The 24,503-nt window shown below is 36.5% G+C and overlaps 2 protein-coding genes across 2 annotated transcripts in view; one reads left to right on the top strand and one right to left on the bottom strand.

The window, feature by feature from the left end:
- The window catches only part of LOC127443193 (CUGBP Elav-like family member 5), a 239,602-nt gene extending 226,561 nt beyond the window's left edge, over window positions 1-13,041 (bottom strand). The window contains exon 1 of the mRNA XM_051701782.1: window positions 12,627-13,041. Coding sequence (XP_051557742.1) covers window positions 12,627-13,002 — 376 coding nt within the window. The 5' untranslated portion in view covers window positions 13,003-13,041. The remainder of the gene's footprint in view (window positions 1-12,626) is intronic.
- Window positions 13,042-15,157: 2,116 nt separating this feature from the next.
- The window catches only part of LOC127443196 (NAD-dependent protein deacylase sirtuin-6-like), a 38,766-nt gene continuing 29,420 nt past the window's right edge, over window positions 15,158-24,503 (top strand). The window contains exons 1-2 of the mRNA XM_051701786.1: window positions 15,158-15,327; window positions 17,599-17,726. Of these exons, the coding sequence (XP_051557746.1) occupies window positions 15,262-15,327; window positions 17,599-17,726 (194 nt within the window). The 5' untranslated portion in view covers window positions 15,158-15,261. The remainder of the gene's footprint in view (window positions 15,328-17,598; window positions 17,727-24,503) is intronic.

Raw genomic sequence — 24,503 nt, 5'->3', positions numbered from 1 at the left:
TCATTCTGGTCTCTAGATAAGGCTTGGGTCAGGATTGTTTCACCCATTTAATTTGTCAGTTTTAATGTCAAATTTGATAAATGTGCAGTAAATACACTGTTGGGAACCGCAACCAGTTCCATTTTTTAAATACCGGAACCTCTGACTTTCATGATTTTCAGTCCTGTTAACGGTTCTCGAATTTTTCATACAGCGCTACCAGTGTAGTCTGATTCCCAAACGAATGACTCTAATAAGCCGGTTCTTTTAAATCTACATCAGAAAACACACAGCGTGACCAATGTAGTCTGATTCTTGAACAAATGACTCTTATGAGGCAGTTCTTTTGAATCAATATCGCGAAACACACGGCGTGACCAGTGTAGCCCGAATCCTGAACAAATGACTCTTATGAGCCGGTTCTTTTGAATTAATATCATGAAACACACAGTGTAACCAGTGTAGTCTGATTCCTGAACGAATGACTCTTATGAGCCGATTCTTTTTAGCATACCAAAAACACTCGAAACAGTCAAACAGTCAAACAAAAACAGTCGAAGCGGTTACTGAATTAATCTTACTGGCATGCAAGTTCTGACTTTCGTCATGTCCAACTCTAAATGAAATAAGAACTGCTAATATGTTATGTAAGTGGTAAGTCTTGTGAGACACCAATCAGGCAGTGCAATTACTAACTGGTTGTTCATATGACAATTCTTCCTCAAAAGTATAAAAATAACTGTTAATGGAACCGGAATCGTTAAGGGGAATCAAATCGGAATTGTTAAATTGCTTATGATTCCCATCCCTAGTTAAATACATTTAACAATGGTAAGCATATTTAATTCATCACAGAAGTAACCACATAGTTAACAAAAACTAATTAATGCAAAAAATTAATGCATCCCTAATTCTACACTAGGCATAGCCTACAAATAAAACACACTAATATTCTCTCTTATCATTTTGCTCAAATACACTTGCATACACACACACCCCTCAGATGTTCTTGAGTGTTTGTGAAGATTTTTATCGTTGTACTCAGTAATGGAGCATTGTGGCATTGAAGTCAAACATCAAAGCTGTTTCTCACAGATTACACCCCTCCACTCGCTGTCATTTACATCATCTGTCTCTCTTTCATGTCTCTTTACTGGTGGCTGAGACAGTAAAATCTGCCTTTGGCTTTAAAGGGATAGTTCACCCAATAATGAAAATTCTCTCATCACTTACTCACCCTCATGTTGTTTTAAACCTATATGATTTTCTTTCTTTCTTCCTGACATCTCCTTTTTGTTCCACAAAAGTAAAAACAACATGAACATCATGATTTCCGGGGCCTGAGGGGCCCTTTGATCCAGTGTCACACACCTCACAGAGGTCACACTGATTTGGAAAAAGGGTTCAGGGTCTTACTATTGATCAAGCTAATCAATCAAATCTCTTTCATTTCAGTGTGTTTCTATCTAACTCCGCAGGCCAGAAATCTCTTTCCTTTGTCACTGAGTTATGACCCAGGAGAAACTAGTGGTTCAGCTGCCCTGACCTTGTAACCTCAGCGTAACGCCTCTGGTCCCAAAAGAGCCACTAGCACTGATTTAAAATCGCCTTGATCAGACATCAGTCACATCTGTCATTGCGATCACTTTCTCACTGTCTCTATGGTGAAGTGTGCAGCCAGCGACTGTTGGTCTAAACTGTGGTCTCAAGGTGCACTCACTAGACTTTAAAGGGATACCCTAAATTCTTTCAATGTAAAGTGAATGGTAACAGAAGCTTCCATTCAGCCATTTGTGTTCCATGTAAGAAAGTCATACAGGTTTAGAAGAGGCTGAGAAAATGATGACAGAATGTTCATTTTTGGGTGAACTAGCACTTTAAGCACGCTAAATTACTTCAGAACCTGCAACAAATATCAGAAACCATAGATTATTGTATATAATGCTATAGGACCTCTGTTTTTAAAAATTAATTATAAATAAAAAATAATAAATTCAAAAGGTTAAAATAATCTAATCTGCTTTTCTGCAACACTGAAAACCATGCAGCTTCTAATGTTAGGAAGGTAGCTAGCTAGCTAACATTAGTTAGTAGCTAGATAACCTACACTAGCCTGCAAAATCCAAAGGGTCAGGGTGTGGCTAGTTAGCTTCAGCAGTTAGCCCCTGTAAAAATGTTTCTAGAACTAAGTGCAGCTTGCTACTCTAGCTAATGTTAGGTATTAGCTAGATAACCTATGCTAGCCTACAAATTCCAAAGGGTCAGAGTTTGGCTAGTTAGCTTCGGCAGTTAGCCTCTGTAAAAAAAAAAAAAAGTGTAAAAATCTAACTCGCAACAAAATTACTTTCACATGCAAATGAGCTTGTGATTCACCGCAACTTTTTGCCAGAAGTTTGCATCTCTTCACCATTAGTGGTTAACTGTATCAAACCTTAGGCAACAATGGACAATTTGCTGCAAGTTTGCCACAAAGCTAATTTGCATGTGGAAATTATCAGTGACGAATTTGCAGCAAGTTTGTGGCAAATTTGCCATGAACTCACGATTTTTTGTAAGGGAGCTAGCTGCTGTAGCTAATTTGTAGATAGATAACCTATGCTAGCCTACAAATTCCAAATGGTCAAGGTTTGGCTAGTTAGCTTCAGCAGTTAGCCTCTGTAAAAATGTTTCGGGAACTAAGTGCAACTAGCTATTGTAGCTAAGGTTAGTTAGTAGCTGGATAACCTACACTAGCCTGCAAAATCCAAAGGGTCAAGGTTTGGCTAGTTAGCTTCAGCAGTTAGCCTCTATAAAAATGTTTCTGGAACTAAGTCCCGCTAGCTACTGTAGCTAACGTTAGTTAGTAGCTGGATAACCTACGCTAGCCAGTGTAACGGGAGCCAGCTGATAGATAGCTGTGCAATGTGTATAAACCTCACTCTCCTGACCTCAAGAGGTGCACTAACGACTGACGCTAGAGGCTTTAGCCTCCTTGTTAGCGCACCTGCCTCCCATGCCGGAGACACCGGTTCAAGTCTTGTATGGAGCAGGTAGAACAGGAGTGTCACACCTGCAAAATCCAAATGGTCAAGGTTTGGCTAGTTAGCTTCAGCAGTTAGCCTTTGTAAATATGTTTCTAGAACTAAGTGCAGCTAGCTAATGTAGCTAACATTAGTTAGTAGCTGGATATCCTACGTTAGCCTGCAAAATCCAAAGTGTCAAGGTTTGGCTAGGTAACTTTAGCAGACACCTAGCTAACAGGGAATGTTCTCAGAATATTTCCTAACATTCTCTAAAACTTCCCTCAAAGTTATGAACATTTATGCAGTAATGTTAATAGAATGTTTTTTTCTCAACTTTTTCTGTTGTTGCTAACATTAGCATGAAAACTTTATTCACATAAACGTTACTACATTCTGAAAAAAGTGTCCACAATTTGTTATAACTTTTTTTCTTGAGTTAAAAATAGGCCTATACCTAGTTAATTGTTCAGATAACATAATTTATGTTTCTGTTAAGTAAACTAATGGCACATTCTCAATGCACTGACATCAAATAATAATTTTTGTTTATTTAATTATTATTATTTTTTTCTGTTCAGATCAGGAGGAACTTTCAGAAAAAACCGTTTTCACATCCTAATGGTAATGTTAGGAAAATGTTCTTAGAACATAAGTTGTTTGCTGGGAAGGCAATGTAAAAAACATGTTTATAGAAGAGTGCAGCTAGCTGGCTAAAATTAGTAGCAAGCTAACCTGCGCTAGCTTGCACAGTCCAAGGGGTCAGAGTTTTCAGCTGGTTAGCTTCATCAGTAAGTCCCTGTAAAAGAATGTTTCTGGAGTGCACATGAGCAAAGATGGCTGCAAACAGGGTTTTTTTACTGTTATTTTTTATTTTTTTTCCATTATTTTTTTGGCCAAAAACAGGTTGCGCACTTCCAGGGCTCATGCCATGCACCAGCTGATCAGCTGGATTTGAGATCAGTTTTAATTTAATTAAAACCATGTTAAGTCTTCCATTTCTTTCTGTCCAGCCTTTGTCTTTCAATTACATCTCCGTATCAGCTTTTCCAGAACATTAGGACATGAATAAATTCATACTATTCCGTATTATACAGTATTGCATTTCCCATTGGAGACATTTTTAAAGATCAGAAGAAGAAAAAATATCAAAGGAATATTAATGCAGTTTGGAACAATCTGGAACAGCCCAGCCTGTTTGATTTCTTTTCCATTGTTCTGACAACATTTTCACAGGCCAAGTATAATTGGTTTGTAATGCCATTGCCATTACAGGAGCAGTAGTCTAGCGTAACCTGTAAACCTTAATTAAACCAGTCACATTCAAATGGAGCCAAATCAACCCTCTGAGCAAAGAAATGAGTCAAGAGTGCACAGACCACCTCATGTAGAACTAATCACACACAAACACATAGGAATTGTCTTTTAAGCTGGTTGTAAAATGCCATTTTTTTCTGTCATTTACGACTGTTGCTTAATACATTGTACAGTATAATTTGACACCGACAAGATCTTGTGTATAAGTCAAAACAGACTATGTAAAATCAATTGTCTTTTATGTAAACAAAACTCAGTACATGGACAATATAGCACAACAGCAACATTTAATAAAAGAAAACAACATTTTGACCTATGCACCAGGGAATTACATGCAGGTCTAATTTAAGATAGAGACAGACAATTGGATTCAGGGTGTGTTATTCCATGCATGTGGTATCTGTGTTGTATCAAGCTTAGATCAATACAGAATTCTGGCAGCAGAAAACTCTATTTATCTCCTTATCATTTTCCATTAAAATCCCCTTTCGAAAACACATTTCATCAGAGGCACGTATTGGGGAGGGGAGGAGGTGAGGAAGGAAGAAAAGAAAGAAAGAACGAAAATATGGGGCAACAGGGAGAGAGTGAAGAAGAAAAAGGTTTTTGTAGCCCCATAAAAATGACTTTATCTCCTCCGTTTCACCCCAAACGCTCCAAAACCAGGCCGCAGTGGATTTTGGGCTATAAATGATATTAAAATCTCTCTATTGAAGTCATTTCATTTTCTCTCCTAAAATACATTTCGGCCCAATAAACACACAGAGCCGGAAACCAAGAGTTTTTGGACACCCTAATATATTGCCACAGAGATTATTTCTAAATTAAATGACTCTGTTGGCAATTATGCATGTATATTTTTAACTACACATGTCCCTGTCTTCATTATGTCAAAATGGCTTAAGCCTTAAGAAGCTTTAGGACTTGAACAAATTAAGATGAGTCTTTCTAAACAATGTGCCAGAAATTTGAACTTAAAGTCAACATGAAGTATTGTGTTTGCAACCTATTTAACTAATGCAGTTCCTGAGTTATACTGGATTTGAAATCATTTAAAACCAGATTTTAAACAAAAACGTTAAGCGGGACTTGATTATTTTCGACATAAAATGATCGTATCATGAAGTACACATTCTGGGTTCTTTGCCCATGTTTCCCGTTTCTGACTAAATCAATATTCCTTATAACATATTTCATATTCTGACAACACGATGCTAAACAGTAATTACTTAAATGTTACACACTCACTTCTCTCATTATGCCGTCATTCAGCACAGTCGTTAGTTTGAGTAACAAGCTTTCACGCACCTTAACAGGCATTTATTGGCATCTCTGATTAAACGTGTGTGCGAACATGGGTCAAAAGGAAATCTGTATACACACAGTGTGTGATGATTAATATTTACTGATGCCACTGTTTGTCTAAACGATGCACACGCATACACACACCCACACATCTCTGTTTCAAAGCCTATTGAGCTGCTTTGATATCTGTCTGCATAGGCAGCTGCCTTCTAAGGCAGCATCCTAACTAAAATTCTGAACTCTTTCTTCATTGATAATAACTCCACACACTAACCAACTAACAATTGATTCCAACAGAGCACAACAGTCTGGTTCCGGAAGTAAAGATCCCATTAATTTTCTCCAAAGGGGAATAGATTTTAGCAATAACATTTTAGCTATGAAAAACAGTTCTACAGTGAGATCCGAGGTTATTAATGCTTCTGTTGAAGCCATATGCTGAAGCAACATTTTTTTTTAACTTAAAATTGCTTTTAATTGTGGAATTTCCGGTTGAAGAAATACATTACCCATGATCCTGAACAGAAACAATTCACCAATCAGAGAATTGCAGCTAACAAAGCAGGCTAAGAGCTCTGCAGCGACCACCCACTTCCATGATGCACTGTGAATGATGCAATCGAGTCAGTCTCCCTACATGCTCAAACTACTTCTATATTTGTATGCATCTGAATATTTAAAAATAGATGTAAATGATATTGTAATACTTATAATCAACAATAGCTTTGTATTTTGCCATAGTTTTTAATTCAGTTGCATCACTGTAGGTCATTCCCTCATAAAAGACTTTAAGTACACAGTCTTGTACCTTTGTCTGATTTTTAAATACTTTTTTGCTTCATATCAAAGTTTGTAATGTTATGTTTCACCTCTGAGCTGGTTGGTTTGGTTCATGACTTAGAACTCCTTTTGAAGGATTTTATGAAATCCCTATGGAAAAAAATGTATGGAAAAAATGGAATCAAGATGGCTGAAAAAGTGGGTGGGCACTGTTGCACTCTATACAGTTTGCCATTAACATGTTGCTAAATTGAGCATTGCGAAACTCCAAAACTCATAAAAATACACAGCAAACAGACATATTCTGCAAAAAAGTAAATTTTTTAAAAACAGAATGAACTATTTTTATCAAGACTTTTCTGTACTGAATAAATTACATTTATAATTAAACATTCTCTCTCTTTGCCTGCCATCTTGGGAGATTTTTTACTGAGCTTGTCGCAATGTCTTGGATTGCCTTTTCCACCAAGTATACAGTATGTGTCTTTTCCAAAACTTAGTGAACTTCCTCCGGAGGCAGCATTTTAAGACATCATCGGCACGCTCCCAACGCGAAGGCTGTTCCAAAACGTAGGTATCTTAATTATGCTGCCTCATAAGATACCTCGTTTTGGACAAATTTTGAGGTGGCATCATATGTATCCTTCCCTGGGTAGGTGATCCCAGAATGCACCATGCTGAGCTCAACGGAAAAATAAATCCAAGATGGCGGAAGAAGTGAAAGAAATTTGGATTATAATTACACTTCTAACACATTCAATACTAAAAAGTATAGATACAAAATTTGAATATCCTAGAAAACTGACTATTTTACCCAGAATGGGTTTGTGTACTATGCGTATTTATGCTCATTAGAGTATCGTGTTGTTCCTCTCGTGTCACCTGTATTAAAATCAGTTGCGATTCGAGTCTCGTGTGCGCTGCACGTGACGAGCACTATTTGAATGACGTGTGGAACTTCGCCTATGTAGAGCGTTCCAAATCACTCTCTTATGAGGCATCATTACAGTAAGTTTGCTGCCATAGAAGACAGCTGTCTATGTAGGCAGGAGATAGCAAGGCAGCTCACTAAGTTTTGGAACAGACCTTATATGTAATGCTGCTGTAAAATTCAAAAAGAAGCCAAAAGAAGGTAACTTATCCTTTGCATCAGGTGCATCATGTCTATGAATTCTACCTAGAGTACGTCGACAGCGTATTGTTTTTTTTTTGTTTTTTTAACAAAGCCATTGACATGCTGTTTTCCACTGATTTCCCTTCTCTCACACTCATAAACAATGTTTCATAGCAAATAATTTACTGTCAATGTAAATGATAATCTAACAGCACTGTACTAATAACGCCCCACTGAGACAGCAGTCAACAGTAAGTGTGTGTGTGTGTGTGTGTGTGTGTGTGTGTCAGGCCTCCTACGCTGATTCATCCTCCCTCTCTCACCCTCCTATGGGCATAACCCATTATTCATTTGTGCAGAGCATGTGTGTGTGTGAGCATGTGTGTGCCTCTAAGCGTGACAGAAAAAGGGAATATTTCGAGCAAAAGAAAGGGAGGAGGCAAACAGAGAAGTAGGTTGATTTAAATGGGTTTTCAAGTTCTTTTAAGGGAACAGTTAATTTAAAAATGAAATGTATGTGATTATGTATTAATCCTCATGTCGTTCCAAACCTGTATGACTTTCATTCTTACGTGAAACACAAAATGTTAGGCAGAATATCCAAGCTGTCTTTGTTCCATACAACTAAATTGGGTGATGATTTACAGTATACCGTCATGATCCGAAGAGGACAAAAAAGCACCATAATATTCTATACAACATGTGTGCTATATAATAGTTTGTCCTGTTAGGAGCTTTACAGCCATGGTCACAATGAACTGTTGTTGTATGCACAAGAGCTGCGTGAAGATTTAAAAAAAAAAAAATCTGGTTTTGTGTTCCACCGAAAAAATAAATACAAAAAATAACAGCATACGGGTTTGGAACGACAGGAGGGTGAGTAAATACTGACAGAACTTTCATTTTTGAATGTGAATTATATATGATCTTTTGCATGAATTACATTTCTTAGCCTATGAATTCAATGATTATAGCACACTTAGACTAGAATCATTTGGATTTTGATTACAAGAACAATAGGGGACAGCCGGTTTAAATGCATATATGAAATGTATGAAATCCCTCTAGCATTGCTATCAGCTTTAATTAGAGCTTAAGTCAAGTAAGGTAACCTGGCTAAGACTAAAGAGAAATTGAGGAATATGGGATGCATGCTTTGAAAGGAAAATCAAAAATGAGATCTCTTTCATTTCTAGGCTCTTTCTACTGGACTGTAATGAAATTAAATGGAGAGTAAATTAAGACTTCTGCTCAAGTCTCCAGAGAAAATCTCAGCAATGTCTTAAACTTTGCTACCATTTGCCACAATACCAAATCTAATGTCTAATCAGCATGAACTACAACATTTCTCATTCAGTTCTCCCAAGACCAAAATATCTTGGCTGTGCCATGCACATACACTCATTTAGCAATTTATAAGGAACACCATGGTTCTAATAAAGTTCCCAATGTGGTCTTCTGCTGTTGTAGCTCATCCGCCTCAAGGGTCAAGTCGCCAATAACTGCATACAAGTCCAGGTTACGAATCTTTGTCTATGTCATAAAGTAAGCAAAAAATCACAATTATGTTGCCATTTTAAGTTTTTTGGCACACACACATTCAGCCTTTCAAAGTGTATTGTACAAGAAACCATACACACAATAAAAATACCATCTCCGTAGGTTTTTTTTTCTTAATGTTAATTGAATGTTTGATATTGCATTAAAACTTTAAGCATAGTTTTCTTCATTTGTTACTTTGTTCTTATTTTAGTACTAACTGTTTCTTTGTCTTAAATAATTACTTGAGAACTTAACCCTTGTGCAACCTTCTGGACATTTTTTTCTTTTTCATTTTTGTTTTTTCAATCATTTTGGCTGTGTTAATGCCAATGGCAAAAATTTTGTCAAAGGTGTGTATTTTTGGGGGAATTTTAATATTTCAACCTTCCTATAATACATCTATAATACACTGTGTACACAAAATACTTACACTCAGGACCTTCAGGACAAAAATGTCCCCATTGAAACCCATTAAAACTGCAATATTTGATCCCAGTGCCATTAAAGCATAAAATCATGAATTCTATGATATTATGCTTTCATTCTGGAGCCCTGGCTTCAAAATGTATTTATTTTTATATTTTCCACCAGATGGTGCCATTTTTCTCATGTTTAGCCTATGGAGCAAATACATGCTTTTTTCCTATTTTCTGTTTGCTGTATTATAGAGCACTGCAGGCCAGTTGAATAAATGATGCAGCTAAAATTGTGTGGGTGTGTTGGTATGTATGTCAGAGTGTGTTTTTTTATGTGTGTATTGAGAAATTTGTGTGTGTAAAAAATAACAGTGGCATTATGTAAACAAACTGACATTTAAAGAGTTAAAATCCTGAAAATGAATGAATATTTGGTAGTTATGATCAGGACTGATTTTAGTAAAAAAAAATTAACTCATTGAAAATGGTCAAAAATATTAATATATAATATTATTATGGCAGTTTTTTGACGTGGACATTTTTGTCCACTAAGGACCTCTGAGTAACTTTTTTTTATTGACGCACAAGGGTTAATAAAATTATATCTATCTATGTTGTATATAGACCTATACAATAATCAAGGAAATAAAAAAATGAGATGTCCGAAAAATAACTTTCCACTATAAACAACAGTGCCTTCTTGCCATTTATTTGAAGTTTATTTATTTATTTATTTTTTCTCAGGCATTGTCCTCTAGTGTTATATTATCAAAATTCATTATAATTCAGGTGTTGATTTTTCATGGATGGATGGATGGATGTTTGTCCTTTTAACAATGGGATTACTTAACTGTTTTAGCCTACATTTGAGAAAAAATTCTTAGATGTGTAAAAATGTTCTTCCATACTAGGACAGGGAAAGACAGAGGCTACAAGAATCCAAAATGAAAAAACTTCCAGATGCAGTCTATTGTGAAACCAAATCACAATAATAACAAGACAAAATGAAGATTTGGTGCATAACAAAGGACTTTTAACTATAAACAGGCCTGAAAAACACTTATTTCTGGACTTTTCTTTTGAAATGGTGGAGAACTGGCTCAGTTAGAATGCTCTATATTTAAGTATTTACTGCATTAATCTTTTAAAGCATATATTCACCAGATAGAGAATTTTATATATCACCACATGAGTTTATTTATTTATTTATTGTTCACAAGGAATTTGGAGACACGATGCGGGGCACATTTCTATATAGTCGCATTTTTCTTTGCATGTTCTCGCTTCAATTTAGAACAGTTGATTATCTGATCAAAATAACAAAATATGCATTGAAGTGAGGATAAACATATGGATGAATATTGTCAATGATGAAAGATTTAGATCCAACCAATCCCCACGAGGTGTCAGTGATTGTTTTTATTTCACTTCTAGAGGCTGCAGTTATACTGTAAGAATAAAAAAACTAAAAATAAAAACGTAAAAAAATAACGATAATAAAAACTACCGATATCTATCGGCATAGATTTTTGCCGATAACCGATAGTTCCAAAAAGCAACTATCGGCACAGATTAATCGGTAAAACCATTATATATAACGGTCTACCTCTTGTCTCAACATGTCAAAATATCTCAGACTGTGCTTAGATTTGCCAAGATAACAACGTCAATAGTAAGAAATCTCAATCTGAACTTCAACATTTCTCATCAAACTCTTCCAAAACCAGATTATCTGAGCTATGCTATAAACATACGTTTCAAAGCTCTACACTCAACAATTGACTCATTTGTGTCTATTTTTGTTTCTTTCGAGGAACTGTAGGAAAAACAACCGAAACAAACAACTTGAAATTTCAATGAGACATAACTGAGGCTTCAGAGGTATAAAAATGCATCATCTGAGCAATAAAATGTTCTTCTGGGTCTGTCTTTGTTTGGAAATGCCATTATGTGCATCAGTGTCACACCACTACGAACTTCTTAAACCACAATGTCATTGTCCAATGGTGCACAAATTTGGATAAGACTTATATGAAAATAAATAATGCATGCATTCTCAAATCAAATGCTCAAAAACAAGAGAACTGGGAATCTTTTGGCGTATTGCATTGTGGTTTCGCATTTTCTTTGAATGCATACATGAGACACCAAATGCTCAAGTGTTTCAATGTTTCATATCATAGAGTGAAGAGGTGCGCATGTCCCGCTCTGGGAGCTCTTAATATGCATCATCTGCGCGCGGCGCGGGGCTGCCCTACTTCTGCCAGCAAGCGCACACAAAAATACGAGACCATACACAAGTGGGATTGACCACAATGCATCCAGCATCATTTTTATTGCCATAACATGCCATATTACAGTAAAAGAGAGATGTGATTTCATCAATCAATATCAAAGAGGATTGAATGGCATCTGACAGCATGCATTGTTAGAAATGAGTTGCAATCACACTGACTGTGGTGCAGTATTTTGAGAGGGAACACGACGAGGACATGCACACTCTAATGTTTACAGTATATGCTAAGTAAAGAGTTGCAAACATTGTTGTTTGTCTTATAAAGCATATAATGGTTAACCAAACGCACATGATGTTAAATGCATGCAACAGCGTATTGCTTGAGGAACAGGCAGCATCAGGTTTGAGTGACATCTGACATAATGAAAATCAGTTGCAATAAAAAACTGAGGTTCCGCCGACAGCGCAACAGAACATGCTTGATGTTTATAATTTAAATGAACAGTAAAGCATGTCCTAAGCAACATATGTTCTATTTTCTACACCACATCTTATAATGAATACCAGGGTTAACTAGATGCACAGGGTGAACACAAACACGAAAACAGTGCGTAAGTATATTGCATGAGATCAGACCATTACTCTACAAGCGCGTGAATATAATTTCATTAGCATCTTCAGCATGCATTGGTGTAAATCATTTGCAATCACACTGACTGTGTTCCCATATTGTGGAAGGGAGCACAATGAGTTGAAATATAAGGATAGGAATAGAGTATGCACTGTGCGTAAAGAATAAATACATGCGCAACAGAAGACATTAAATAATGTGACATGATCAAATGTGTATCCCATATCTTCTAAAGCACACTATAAAGGTTAACCAGGTGGCATGCATGTGTCCAAAGCACTAAACACCCATTAAAGCGGATGATTACCTTTGTGCATGCCGGTATAGCGGTCCTTAAGGACAGTCAATTCGTGGATCTTTCCAAACTGTTCGAAAAGAGGTTTGAGGTCCTTCTCCTCCAGGTTGCGCGGGATCTGTCCTATGAAGAGCTTGATGGCATCCTGGTCTTTCATGGTGCCGTTGTCGGAGTGGATGGAGTGGATGTGCTCCGTGCCGTTCATGGGCTTGGGGAAGGCGATGTGCGCGTACTGGGGCTGGTGAGGGATCAGGAGCAGTGGTGCCGCTGCCTGGCTCGGTACCGCCCCAGGTCCAGTAGTGAGGAGCAGGCTGGCGTGGGCAGGCTGAGGATGCTGCTGCTGCTGCTGCTGCTGTATTCTCTCTTCAGTCTGGGTGAATCTAGCCATTCTGCGCGCAGCGGAGGGCGCGATAATAATAATAACATACACACACGCACGCACACGCGCTGGGGAGAGAGTACGCACTCAGCTGAACACGCGACGCTTACTTTCTATTCGACACATGTCACGCTCGCGCCCCCCGCACCTGACGGGAGGAGATGAGAGAGAGGAGCCCGGTCACGAATCATATGCACGGACCTGTAGCGTCACCTGCTGACGCTTAGTGTGAACTGCACTTGATAGACAGAGACAGATAGACAGACAGACATTAGATAGATAGATAGATAGATAGATAGATAGATAGATAGATAGATAGATAGACATTAGATAGATAGATAGACAGACATTAGATAGATAGATAGACAGACAGACAGACAGACAGACATTAGATAGATAGATAGATAGATAGATAGATAGATAGATATACAGATAGATAGATAGATAGATAGACAGACATTAGATAGATAGATAGACAGACAGACAGACAGACAGACATTAGATAGATAGATAGATAGACAGACAGACAGACAGACAGACAGACATTAGATAGATAGATAGATAGATAGATAGATAGATAGATAGATAGATATACAGATAGATAGATAGATAGATAGACAGACATTAGATAGATAGATAGACAGACAGACAGACAGACATTAGATAGATAGATAGATAGACAGACAGACAGACAGACAGACAGACATTAGATAGATAGATAGATAGATAGATAGATAGATAGATAGATAGATAGATAGATAGATAGATAGCAGACAGACAGATAGATAGATAGATTGATAGACAGAGAGACGGACGGACGGACGGACAGAGAGACAGACAGACAGACACATTCTGATATTCTGACTGAATTAAGCAGTTACAAAATTATATATATACAGTATATGCAGTATATATATATATATATATATATATATATATATATATATATATATATATATATATATATATATATTTATATATATACACCGATCAGCCACAACATTAAAACCACCTGCCTAATATTGTGTAGGTCCCCCTCGTGCCGCCAAAACAGCGCCAACCCGAATCTCAGAACAGCATTCTGAGATGATATTCTTCTCACCACAGTTGTACAGTGCGGTTATCTGAGTTACCGCAGACTTTGTCATTTCAAACCAGTCTGGCCATTCTCACTGGATGTTTTTTTGTTTTTGGCACCATTCGGAGTAAATTCTAGAGACTGTTGTGTGTGAAAATCCCAGGAGATCAGCAGTTACAGAAATACTCAAACTAGCCCATCTGGCACCATCATGCCACGGTCCAAATCACTGAGATCACATTTTTTCCCTATTCTGATGGTTGATGTGAACATTAACTGAAGCTCCTGACCCGTATATGCATGATTTTATGAACTGCACTGCTGCCACACGATTGGCTGATTAGATAATCGCATGGATGGTTGTTGGTGCCAGACGGGCTGGTTTGAGTATTTCTGTAACTGCTGATTCCCTGAATGCTATTCTGAGATGCAGGTTGGCGCTGTTTTGGCGGCACGAGGGGACCTACACAATATTAGGCAGGTGGTTTTAATGTTGTGGCTGATCGGTGTATATTCTCTCTCTCTCTCTCTCTCTCTCTCTCACACACACACACACACACACACACACATTTATATACATAAAAATCCTTTCACTTTCCCTATAGATGCTGTTAGGTAATGAATTCTAAAATCCCATTGACCTTTATATATATATATATATATATATATTATCATGGGTTAAACAACATTACATCACACCATGTCACATGTATTACTGCCAGGGAAGAAAAAAAAAGTGAATCCATAAATAATTACAAACATCTTGATAGTACTCAAAGATCTTGTAAACAGCACATACATTAACAGTCTTAACTTTTCTATTGGTACTAACCCCAATAGCAGATGTATAATTTAACATTTCTTTAAAAGCTACAGAGACAAGGGGCTTTTTTTTTTTTTTTTTGTGGAAAACTTACATGTATATATGTGAAATTTTACTAATAAAATTATAATATTAATTAAATATGCCTCATTTTTAGCACTGTTATCATACTTCAGGCTTCTGAGGCATCCTCAACCTGCACATACTATCACTGACGTCATACGTTATGTGCGCAGTGGAGCTGCACGCAGTACACATTCTCAATGACGTCACCTGCCGGAGCAACACAAACCACCGAATGAACGGTGGAACAAACTTTTGCTTTTAAAGATTATTTTTCATTTACCATTTATTCTGAAAGTGGATCATGTCGGTGAATTACGCCGCTGGACTCTCTCCGTATGCGGATAAAGGCATCTGCGGCCTCCCTGAGGTGATGTTTACATGTGTTGCTCTTAGCATGCTATCTGGATTTAGCTTCAATTAATGTAAATTATCTTCTTTATAAACATATTTTAATCTTTGGCGTTTTAAATTTTATTTTATTATTTTGTATTAAAGCCAGTATTTCATCTCTGTGAATGCACATGGATAAAGACTAATACAAAATAGAGAAAAGTGTGCCTCGTTTGTGCAATTTTTGCCGCTATTAATGCAAAGCAAATGATAATATTTATATTATATAACTATAACAAATGCTGAAATAAAACATTTCAGCAGGTGCTGACCAGTGTTGTGTAAGTTACTCTAAAAAAGTCATTAATTACTAACTAGTAATGACATATTCTACAGTGTAATTAGATTACTGTACTAATTACTCTGTCTGAAAAGTAATTGCATTACTTATTACTAATTACTTTCTAAAAGCCAACATCAATCACATGAAAAATACAAGGTTAGACATGAAACTGTTCTTTTAATTCTTTCAAATAAATCATATAAAATCATAAATTATTCATGAACTGGCCAAAGAATATAAAGGGGTAGCGTTAAATTAGAAAACATATATTTTAAAATTAGATGTTAAATTTCAATTTTAAATTCACTGTTGTTTATATAGAATTGTTCTAGAGTCTATACAGTATTTAACACAATTACATCAGAAGTAACTGTAATTAAATTACTGAAAAATTCAGAGTAATCCCTTACTTTACTTTTTTCAATGAAAAAATAATTTAATGACTGTAATTAATTACTTAGTAATGCATTACACCCAACACGGGTGCTGACATAATAAAACAATATGCCACGAAAGGGCACAATACAGTGATTTTATCATGGTAAATAGGGAATGGTACCAACAATACGATATAAATCACCTATGCTCAATAATCGATGATCACAATTAGCTATTCTTCCGGCCAATAATAATGTAATATAGTGTTTTAGTGAGCGATTTACATTTGGCAAGCATCGTGGCACATTAAAATGGAATTCAGTTGTTTCAGCTCATCCAATCAGATTGCAGAGCCAGAACTATCGGTTTTATAATTGGGTGTTTCTTCAACGTTTTGGCACTTTTAGCCCTGTAAATTTCTAGAAAGTAAAATCCTGTTAAAACATTGTATGTAACATAATATGTATCCTAAATACACACAACTAAATAATATTTTCACACTTTTTGCATAATTTGATAAAATTACATCTTGATTGGAAGTGACGGCCAATAAAACTATTGTGATCACAAGTGATATTTACTAAAGGTCGACCGATAGTGGATTTTGATGATACCGATAACTTAGGTGGTGGAAAAGGCCAATAACCGATTAATCGGCCAATAGTTTTTCAAATCGATTCATAGAATGTTACAACATTTTCTTAGTCAGCACAAACATAGAGGTCAGAGTCCAAAATGAATACTATCCCAGATGTAGTTTATTTTTCATCCAAAATCCCAATAATAATCTGAAAATAATATGGGAGTTTTAACACTAAAAAAGCCTGAAACACACCAGGGACTTTTATTTTGAAATGACGTAGACTTAGCTCCGTTACAGTGCTCAATATTTAATATTTACCAAATTAAGCTTTTTATAGCCTATATTATTATTATTATTATTCACAATATAAAGTTGGAGAAACAATGTATGTGCTGACGAGGGACATTTTCATATGGTCGCGTTTGTCTTTGCATGCCCTCATTTCAATTAAAAAAAAACCTTTTTTTTCAGAGGAACACGGAGTAATTAAAAAAAAAATATCGGCAGCAATCAGCATAGTTTTTTCCTGATAACTGATAGTTCCAAAAAGCAACTATCGGCACCGATTAATCGGTAAAACTGATACATTTGTCTACCTCTAATATTGACCTTGATTTTTTTTTTTTTTTTTTAAAACACTTGTCTCATAATTCATCTCAAGCATGCTCTTCACCAACACTTGTCATATATAATGATAAATTGTGCAAAGGAAGACTGCATGTGATTACTGAGAAAACTGGAAGACTACATCATGAAAAAATGATGGGAATCATAAAATAAATCCAGAGCAAGTTATAGAGCAAGTCTAAAAGGAGGGGAATATCAATATGTAGACCTTTAAAAGATGGATAAGTATGGCAATATGCCACAATTATTTTAAAAAGTCTATGAAAATGTTTTTTGTAAAAGTGGCAATATAGTGTGTGTTTGTGTCTGTTTGCCAGACTTTGCTTGTCATGATTCAGGACAGTGTCTGACAGTCACATCTGTGTGTGTGTTTGCAGGTGTTTGACAGCTCAGATGAGTTGAAGAATAAAGTGGAGACTCTGGCGCAGTGGATCAGGGAGTCACAGTATATGGTGGTGCATTCAGGAGCAGGAATCAGCACCTCCACAGGGATCCCGGACTTCAGGTACCATACACACCTCACAGAGGGAGACGGATACATGAAACCAGCTCAAGTTGAGATGCATGTAAACATATAATGAATATGATAATGGCAGTAGTTACTGTATTAATACAATAGTGGCAATAGTAAATGTTTTAACTAGGCAGAATCTACACCATCAAGCAAGCCCCCATCATGCATAAAATTCGAGTTATTTACTAAATATTTTTGCTAATTTGATCATTCTTTCATCTACTGATAAGAGTGTAGTACTCTCAGCTCCATTTAACATATTTACCTCCATTTAACCTCCCGAGCGTCACTGCTGTGTGCATTTTCCATTTCCCTTTTTGATTTGTAACTAGTAGCACCCAATAAACAGGCAAAAAAAAAAAAACTAAACTAGAGCAAATAGTTTTCATAAAAATTGATGTCCACATATGGGACTAAGTTGTGAAATTTTAAATAATACCAAGCTATAGAAAGTAATTTTTTTTTTTTAATCAGATTGTTTATTATGTTTCAGGAGTGTTGGTTATTCATGTTTTTGAGATGTTACAGACATTACATCAGAAATTAGCATAATTAATTCTGATACAAGTAATGGCCAGCATCATCCATTCACTGCCAACCATGTTAAAATAAAATAATACATTATAAATTCTGAATCTATGTACTGATTATCATCGTCTATCTGCACTGGCCTCAGAACAGTTCGAAATGCACCGTATTTTCATCCAACTCATATAAAGCCTCTGAAAGCGCAATCTTTCAGCTTTTGGATGAACCCATCAGCACAGAAATTGTGCACAGATTCTGTATGAATCAGTGTATAACTTAAAAGAATGTTCCGGGTTCAATACAAGGTAAGCTCAATCAACAACATTTGTGGCATAATGTTGAGTACCACAAAAATTCATTTAAACTCTTCCCTCTTTTTCTTAAACAAAAATGACAAAATCTGGGTTACAGCGAGGCACTTACGAATGGAAGTTAATGGGTATGCAATTACAGCCACAAGACGTAAACAATATGCATGTTAACATGATTTCAGTGTGATAAAATAATTTACTAACCATGTCTGTGTAAAGTTATATCCAATTTTACCACTTTGTTGCCATGACGACGTAACACCATCAACCCTGTAATCTCGGTAACCGACAATTTAAAGAACTTTACAGCTCTATACACAAGTTTTAACAGAAGAATGAATGTATATTATACATATAATATTGTCTGTTTAATAAAATGATGTGTCAGAGGTTAAAGAAAACACTGCCCGCATTTGAATCAGTACTGAATAAAGTTTAAAAACAACATCATACTTTTAATGTGCTTGTAGATGAGTGATCTGTAGTGGGGTCACAGAAATGAGTATCAAGTGGAGACTCTTCTAGCAGTTCATCTGTATTATGACAGAGGGCGCTCATGCTCAGAGCATAAATCACTGCAGTAGCAGGACATGAGCTCACTCAAGATTTACATTGGACAAGAGATTATTAAGAGGATAGTTCACCCAAAATATTTAAAGAATGTTATTAGCTACAGGGGTCAGCAGCCTTAGGCAGTGTTTCGACCCACTCAGAACTGTCCGCGTTAGTGCTGAAACTGATCAATCAACAGTCAATAAGCATATTCGATTAGATTATTAATGACCACGCAAGTTGCTTTGGTAGGCAAGGGCATAAATGTAAATGTTTTTAAAATATTTCCAACTTATGCAATCGTTTATTTAAAAGTGCCCAGAGATACATTTATGCCTTCCACCCTAATTTGTGATCATCTGGTAGCCCAGTAGATGGAATGAATGCGGAATTTTCTGTCAGATTTAATCCTTGAGAGATAACCCAAAACCTCATTTTCCCAGAGCCTGTTTTGGCATAATATTTCTTTGACAGAGAAATTAAGCAGTGTAGTTACTAAATATCTGCTTGGTTATGTCAAAAGTTCATGTTGCAAAATGATATCAAAAAGGAAAGACAAACAAAGAATTGGATGTCATTCTTCAATTACTTAGGCTATTAAAAATAAAATAGAATGAAAAAATGAACAATTCAGTTTCCTGTTATTCAGAACTAAACCGTACTTTCTGTTGTTAAAAAAAAAAGCACAAAAAAAAAGCATTAAAATCGTGTCCCATATTAAATCACACAGAATGTGTTGCTTTTCTATATCACAGTTTCACATCACATAGTTGATCTGTTCTGAATGATGTTTAGATGTAGACTGCTTGTCATATTGTTGATAATCTCCAGAAATTTGTTTTGAGGATTTCTTATCTCTAAACAATTCTAAATCTGTTACAGACCTTTTCTTTATTAAGTTTATTCGATTTTGATGGTCAGACTGCCTTGCTATCATGCATTTTTATTTATTTATTTATTTGTATTTTATTTGCCTATTTTGTACAAGACAAATCCAGGTTATGTTTCACCATGGAATAAAAATATAGTTTTGCATAAAGAAACTGAATTCCATTTAGTATATAAGGCTGTTTTACTTTAGACTTTGTTTGCAGCTTGCATTAATTTACAGGGCAGTGGTGGCTCAGCAGTTAAGGCTCTGGGTTACTGACCAGAAGGTTGGGGGTCCAAGCCCCAGCACTGCCAAGATGCCACTGTTGGGCTCTTGAGCAAGGCCCTTGATCCTATCTGCTCCAGGGGCGCCGTATCATGGCTGACCCTGCGCTCTGACACCAGCTTAGCTGGGATATGTGGAAAAAAAAGAAAAAAAGAATTGGGGTATAATGTGTAACAAAAATAAAGGCTTCTTCTTCATCTAATTGGGTCTAATTTTACTACAACAAATATTACATTTACGTTTAGTCATTTAGCAGATGTTTTTATCCAAAGCGACTTACAAATGAGACACATAGCAAGCAATTTGTCATATAAAGTTTAACAACATCTGCAGTATAGGACTGCCAAGTTCTCACAAGCTAGCACAGAAGAAAGAGACAGACAAGGATTTTTTTTGTACGTTAAGTGCAGTAGTAAGTGAAATTATTGTGGGTTGGTTATGTGCTCGTGGAACAGATGTGTTTTCAGCTGATTCTTGAATGTTGAGAAGGTTACAGCAGATCGTGTGGAGGTTGGAAGTTCATTCCACCACAGAGGAGCAGAGAAAGTGAACGATCGTGAAATAGACTTTGAGCCTCTTTGTGATGGGACCACCAGGCGTCACTCGCTCGTAGACCGCAGAGAGCGAGGAAGTGTATTGAAGTAAGAGGGTGTGGTTCCATTGGCTGTCCTGAAAGCCAGTGTCAAAGCCTTGAATTTGATGCGTGCAGATACAGGTAGCCAGTGGAGTGAAATATTGACATGTTCCATGTTGTAGGAATGTACTGTACAATTTAAAGAATAATCTTTTTTCCATTGCAATAATGAAAATGATACTTTTACAGTAATGAGAATTTGTGAAGAAAATGTGGTTAATTGTAGGGATGCACTGATCTATCGGCAGCCACTATTTATCGGCCAACTAATGACCAAATAAAAACCATCTGCAAATCAGTATTATGCATGAAAACACCAATATGAATAACCGATGGTTCATTTATAATTAATTATCATCACACTAAAAATAATAAATAGCCTCAATATGAAGAAGGGTTGGCACTCCTAATAACATGTATTATTTAATTTTTAATCATTCTCTTTCTCACATTAATGAGGAACCCGTCGTTACAAACGTGACAGTTGTGAAAGTGGCAGTTGCCTATACATGATGAGGTTTTTATCTTTTTATCTTCTATTTATTATTGTTTTCGTTAGTTTTCTTCTTGTTCTTCTTATTCGGCTCTTGAGTCTATGGCAGCCCATAGAACCGCTTGCGGGAAAGTTATGAAATTTGGCACACAGATAGAGGACAGTCTGATCTGTTACCACAGCAAATTTGGCGTCTCTACCTCAAACACTTTAGCGCCACCAACTGCCCAAATTTGCACTCACGTTTATGTTAATAACTTTTGAAACATGAGTCCTAGAAACGAAATTATTTTTTCCTCTGATTCCTTGGCTCCTTGCACCCTATGTCGTCATTTTCCGTCATGAAAATGTTTCTGCCATTTTGAATTTTCTGAAAAACCTACTTTTTCGAACTCGTCCTTGGCCATTTGTCCATTTGCACGAAAATTGGCCTGCATCATCTAGAGACACTCACGACAAAAAGTTATTCACAGAATTTTGATAAACCATACCGTTTTCGAATGCCGCTTCAATGAATTCGATGAAGAGCATGCCAAAATGGATGTGAGGGTATATCTCCGTAACGCTTTAGCATATTCATACCAAACTTATTATTTGTCATAGGCACCATGAGTCGAGGGTGCCTGCTCAGTTTTGGAACAGTGCCACTTAGTGGTCACGAGATATGAAAAACGCATATTTTTGCTTATAACTTCTGAACATCAATTGGTCTCATTAGATTCAGTGGGGTATAGCGAGTCCAACGATATGAAAAATTCCTATGTCAGCCATTTTGGACGTCGGGCATTTTGAATTTAGTCATAAAATGCTGTATTTTACGAATGACTTGACGTATCATTACAAAACTCTGTATGTGTCTTTGGCACCATGCTCTGAAGGGACTCAAAAAGTTTTGGGACAGCGCCACCTTGTGGTCTCAAATTATAATGCTATTTCTAAACATGCTAATAGCTATTGACTCCTTTTGCCTACTGTCATGAGACTGGTCTTGATAGATTCCGTGGTTCATGCCGAGAACAATTATACCAATTAAGCAAACTTCCTGTCTGCCATTTTTAAATGTTTTGAAAACCTACTTTTTCAAACTCCTCCTAGACTGTTTGTCCGATTTGCACGATAATTGGCCTGCATCATCTACAGGCACTCACGACAAACATTTATTCACAGAATTTTGATAAACCATACCGTTTTCGAATGGCACTTCAACGAATTTGATGAAGAATGCGCAGAATTGAACTTGAGGCTGTATCTCCGCAACGCTCTGAGGGATTGGGATGAAACTTGGTACATGCCATCACAATTAGGCCCTGATGTTACCTGCAGCGTTTTGGCGCACTGCCCCCTACTGGTCAGGAGATAGAACAATGGATGTTTTGGCTTATAACTCTTGAACGCTTTCCTGCATGATAACCATTATGCCCAGATACTACCTGAGCAGTTTCAGAACAGCACCACATACTGGACAAAAATTTTAAGAAGTAGCTATTTTTAGTTATTTTTAAAATAAATGTTTTTTTTAATGATTGAAAGTTTCCTCATACACTGTTCATTGGACTCTAACCAAAAACATGTCACAAAGCTTCTTTTGCTGCTCATGATGCCGATAATTGTCTTGACCCCAGTATCGCTGCTTGCAGCTATATTCTTTGTTTGTGACTCTCTTTAAAATTTTGGCCTGTCATGTGTTCAACAGATCCAATCCATGTTCAATGGAAATTACTTATTGTTAGAACAGTAAAAAGGTTTTGTACCACTTTGTACGTTTTTTAAAACATAATTCCTGAGCAAAAAAGTGATCTGATGACAAAATAGAGAAAGTAGCAAAATATCGGTATCGGCCAATAGCTTTTTTGTTAAAATTGGTATCGTACCAGCAAAACAATTTCATATCGGTGCATCCCTATAATTGTCATGAAAACAATGTCACAATGCAGAATTCTTAACTTAATTTTATTTTATTTTTTTGGAGTGAAATATGACATGTTTTTGACAGTTTTGGTGTGATTCACCCATTTTCACACTTGTTTACATAATACCTTTCCATAATGTGCTCTTCCTATCTTACTCTACTACTCTTCTTCTCTATCCATCCAAACAGAAGCACTGACGCACTGTAGTAGACTGCATAGAGCCCTCTGGTGTGTGAAAATCCCATCTCATTGAAGTTCATGATGAGAGCCTGAGAGTGTGTGTGTGTTTGCAGTGCATTTCCATGCCACTGAGCCAAGTTGAACTCATTTTGCTTTGGTTTACTTTCAGATTTGTGTTTGAGCAACAAATATATAATGTTTTATGAATTTTTGAGGGGATTTAATTTGATTCTCCCTGCAGCTAGCTTGTCATTTTAATTAGTTAGAGGGTTAGTTTGCCCAAAAATGTAAATTCTGACGCGTAATTTACAATGCGTATGACTTTCTTTTTTCCGAATTCTTCAAGGTGAATTGTTGAAGAATATCGTGGCCACTCTTTTCCATATAATGAAAGTTTTTCACTGAAAATATTTACATTTGCAATAGGCTGTCCTTGGTGTAATCATGAGAGTTTATTTGAGAAGTAACGATGATCTGTGAACAAATCATGCTTTTAAATCAAATATTTTTAATGAATCGATTTATCAAGTTCACCAAACCAGTCTGAATGATTCATTCAGGAATTGGACTGATCCAATTCTTGAGTTCAACTCACTGACACAACGATCCAGTCGCAGCGGTTACTTGGAGCTCACTGGCAGAGGAGATTGTCCGTATATAACTACTTAATTTCAGGCAGTTCTTCATACAAAGCTATCATATGGCTTCAGAAGACTTGGAGTATAGCGCACGAGTCATAAGAGCCACTTTTATGATACATTTATGGTGCTTTTTTACTTATTATGGGGTGATGACATGAGGGCGAGTACCGGTAAATCATTTTGGAGTTAACTATTCCTTCAACACCGTGTATAGGGATTTGTGTTTCAGATGGTTTTGATGTCATGTTAAGTAACGCCTGTTCCATTTATTCTCATTCTTTCCTTCTGCTGGTTTTCCATTCTTCTGGATGTTCCCTCTTCGTCATTCCGTCGCCTCATCTGATGTGTTACTGAAGGGAATGC

The sequence above is a fragment of the Myxocyprinus asiaticus genome, chromosome 6, assembly GCF_019703515.2.
Source record: "Myxocyprinus asiaticus isolate MX2 ecotype Aquarium Trade chromosome 6, UBuf_Myxa_2, whole genome shotgun sequence".
Lineage (NCBI taxonomy): Eukaryota > Metazoa > Chordata > Actinopteri > Cypriniformes > Catostomidae > Myxocyprinus > Myxocyprinus asiaticus.
Note: the sequence above shows the minus strand (reverse complement) of the source record. Positions and strands in the feature narration are given on the sequence as shown.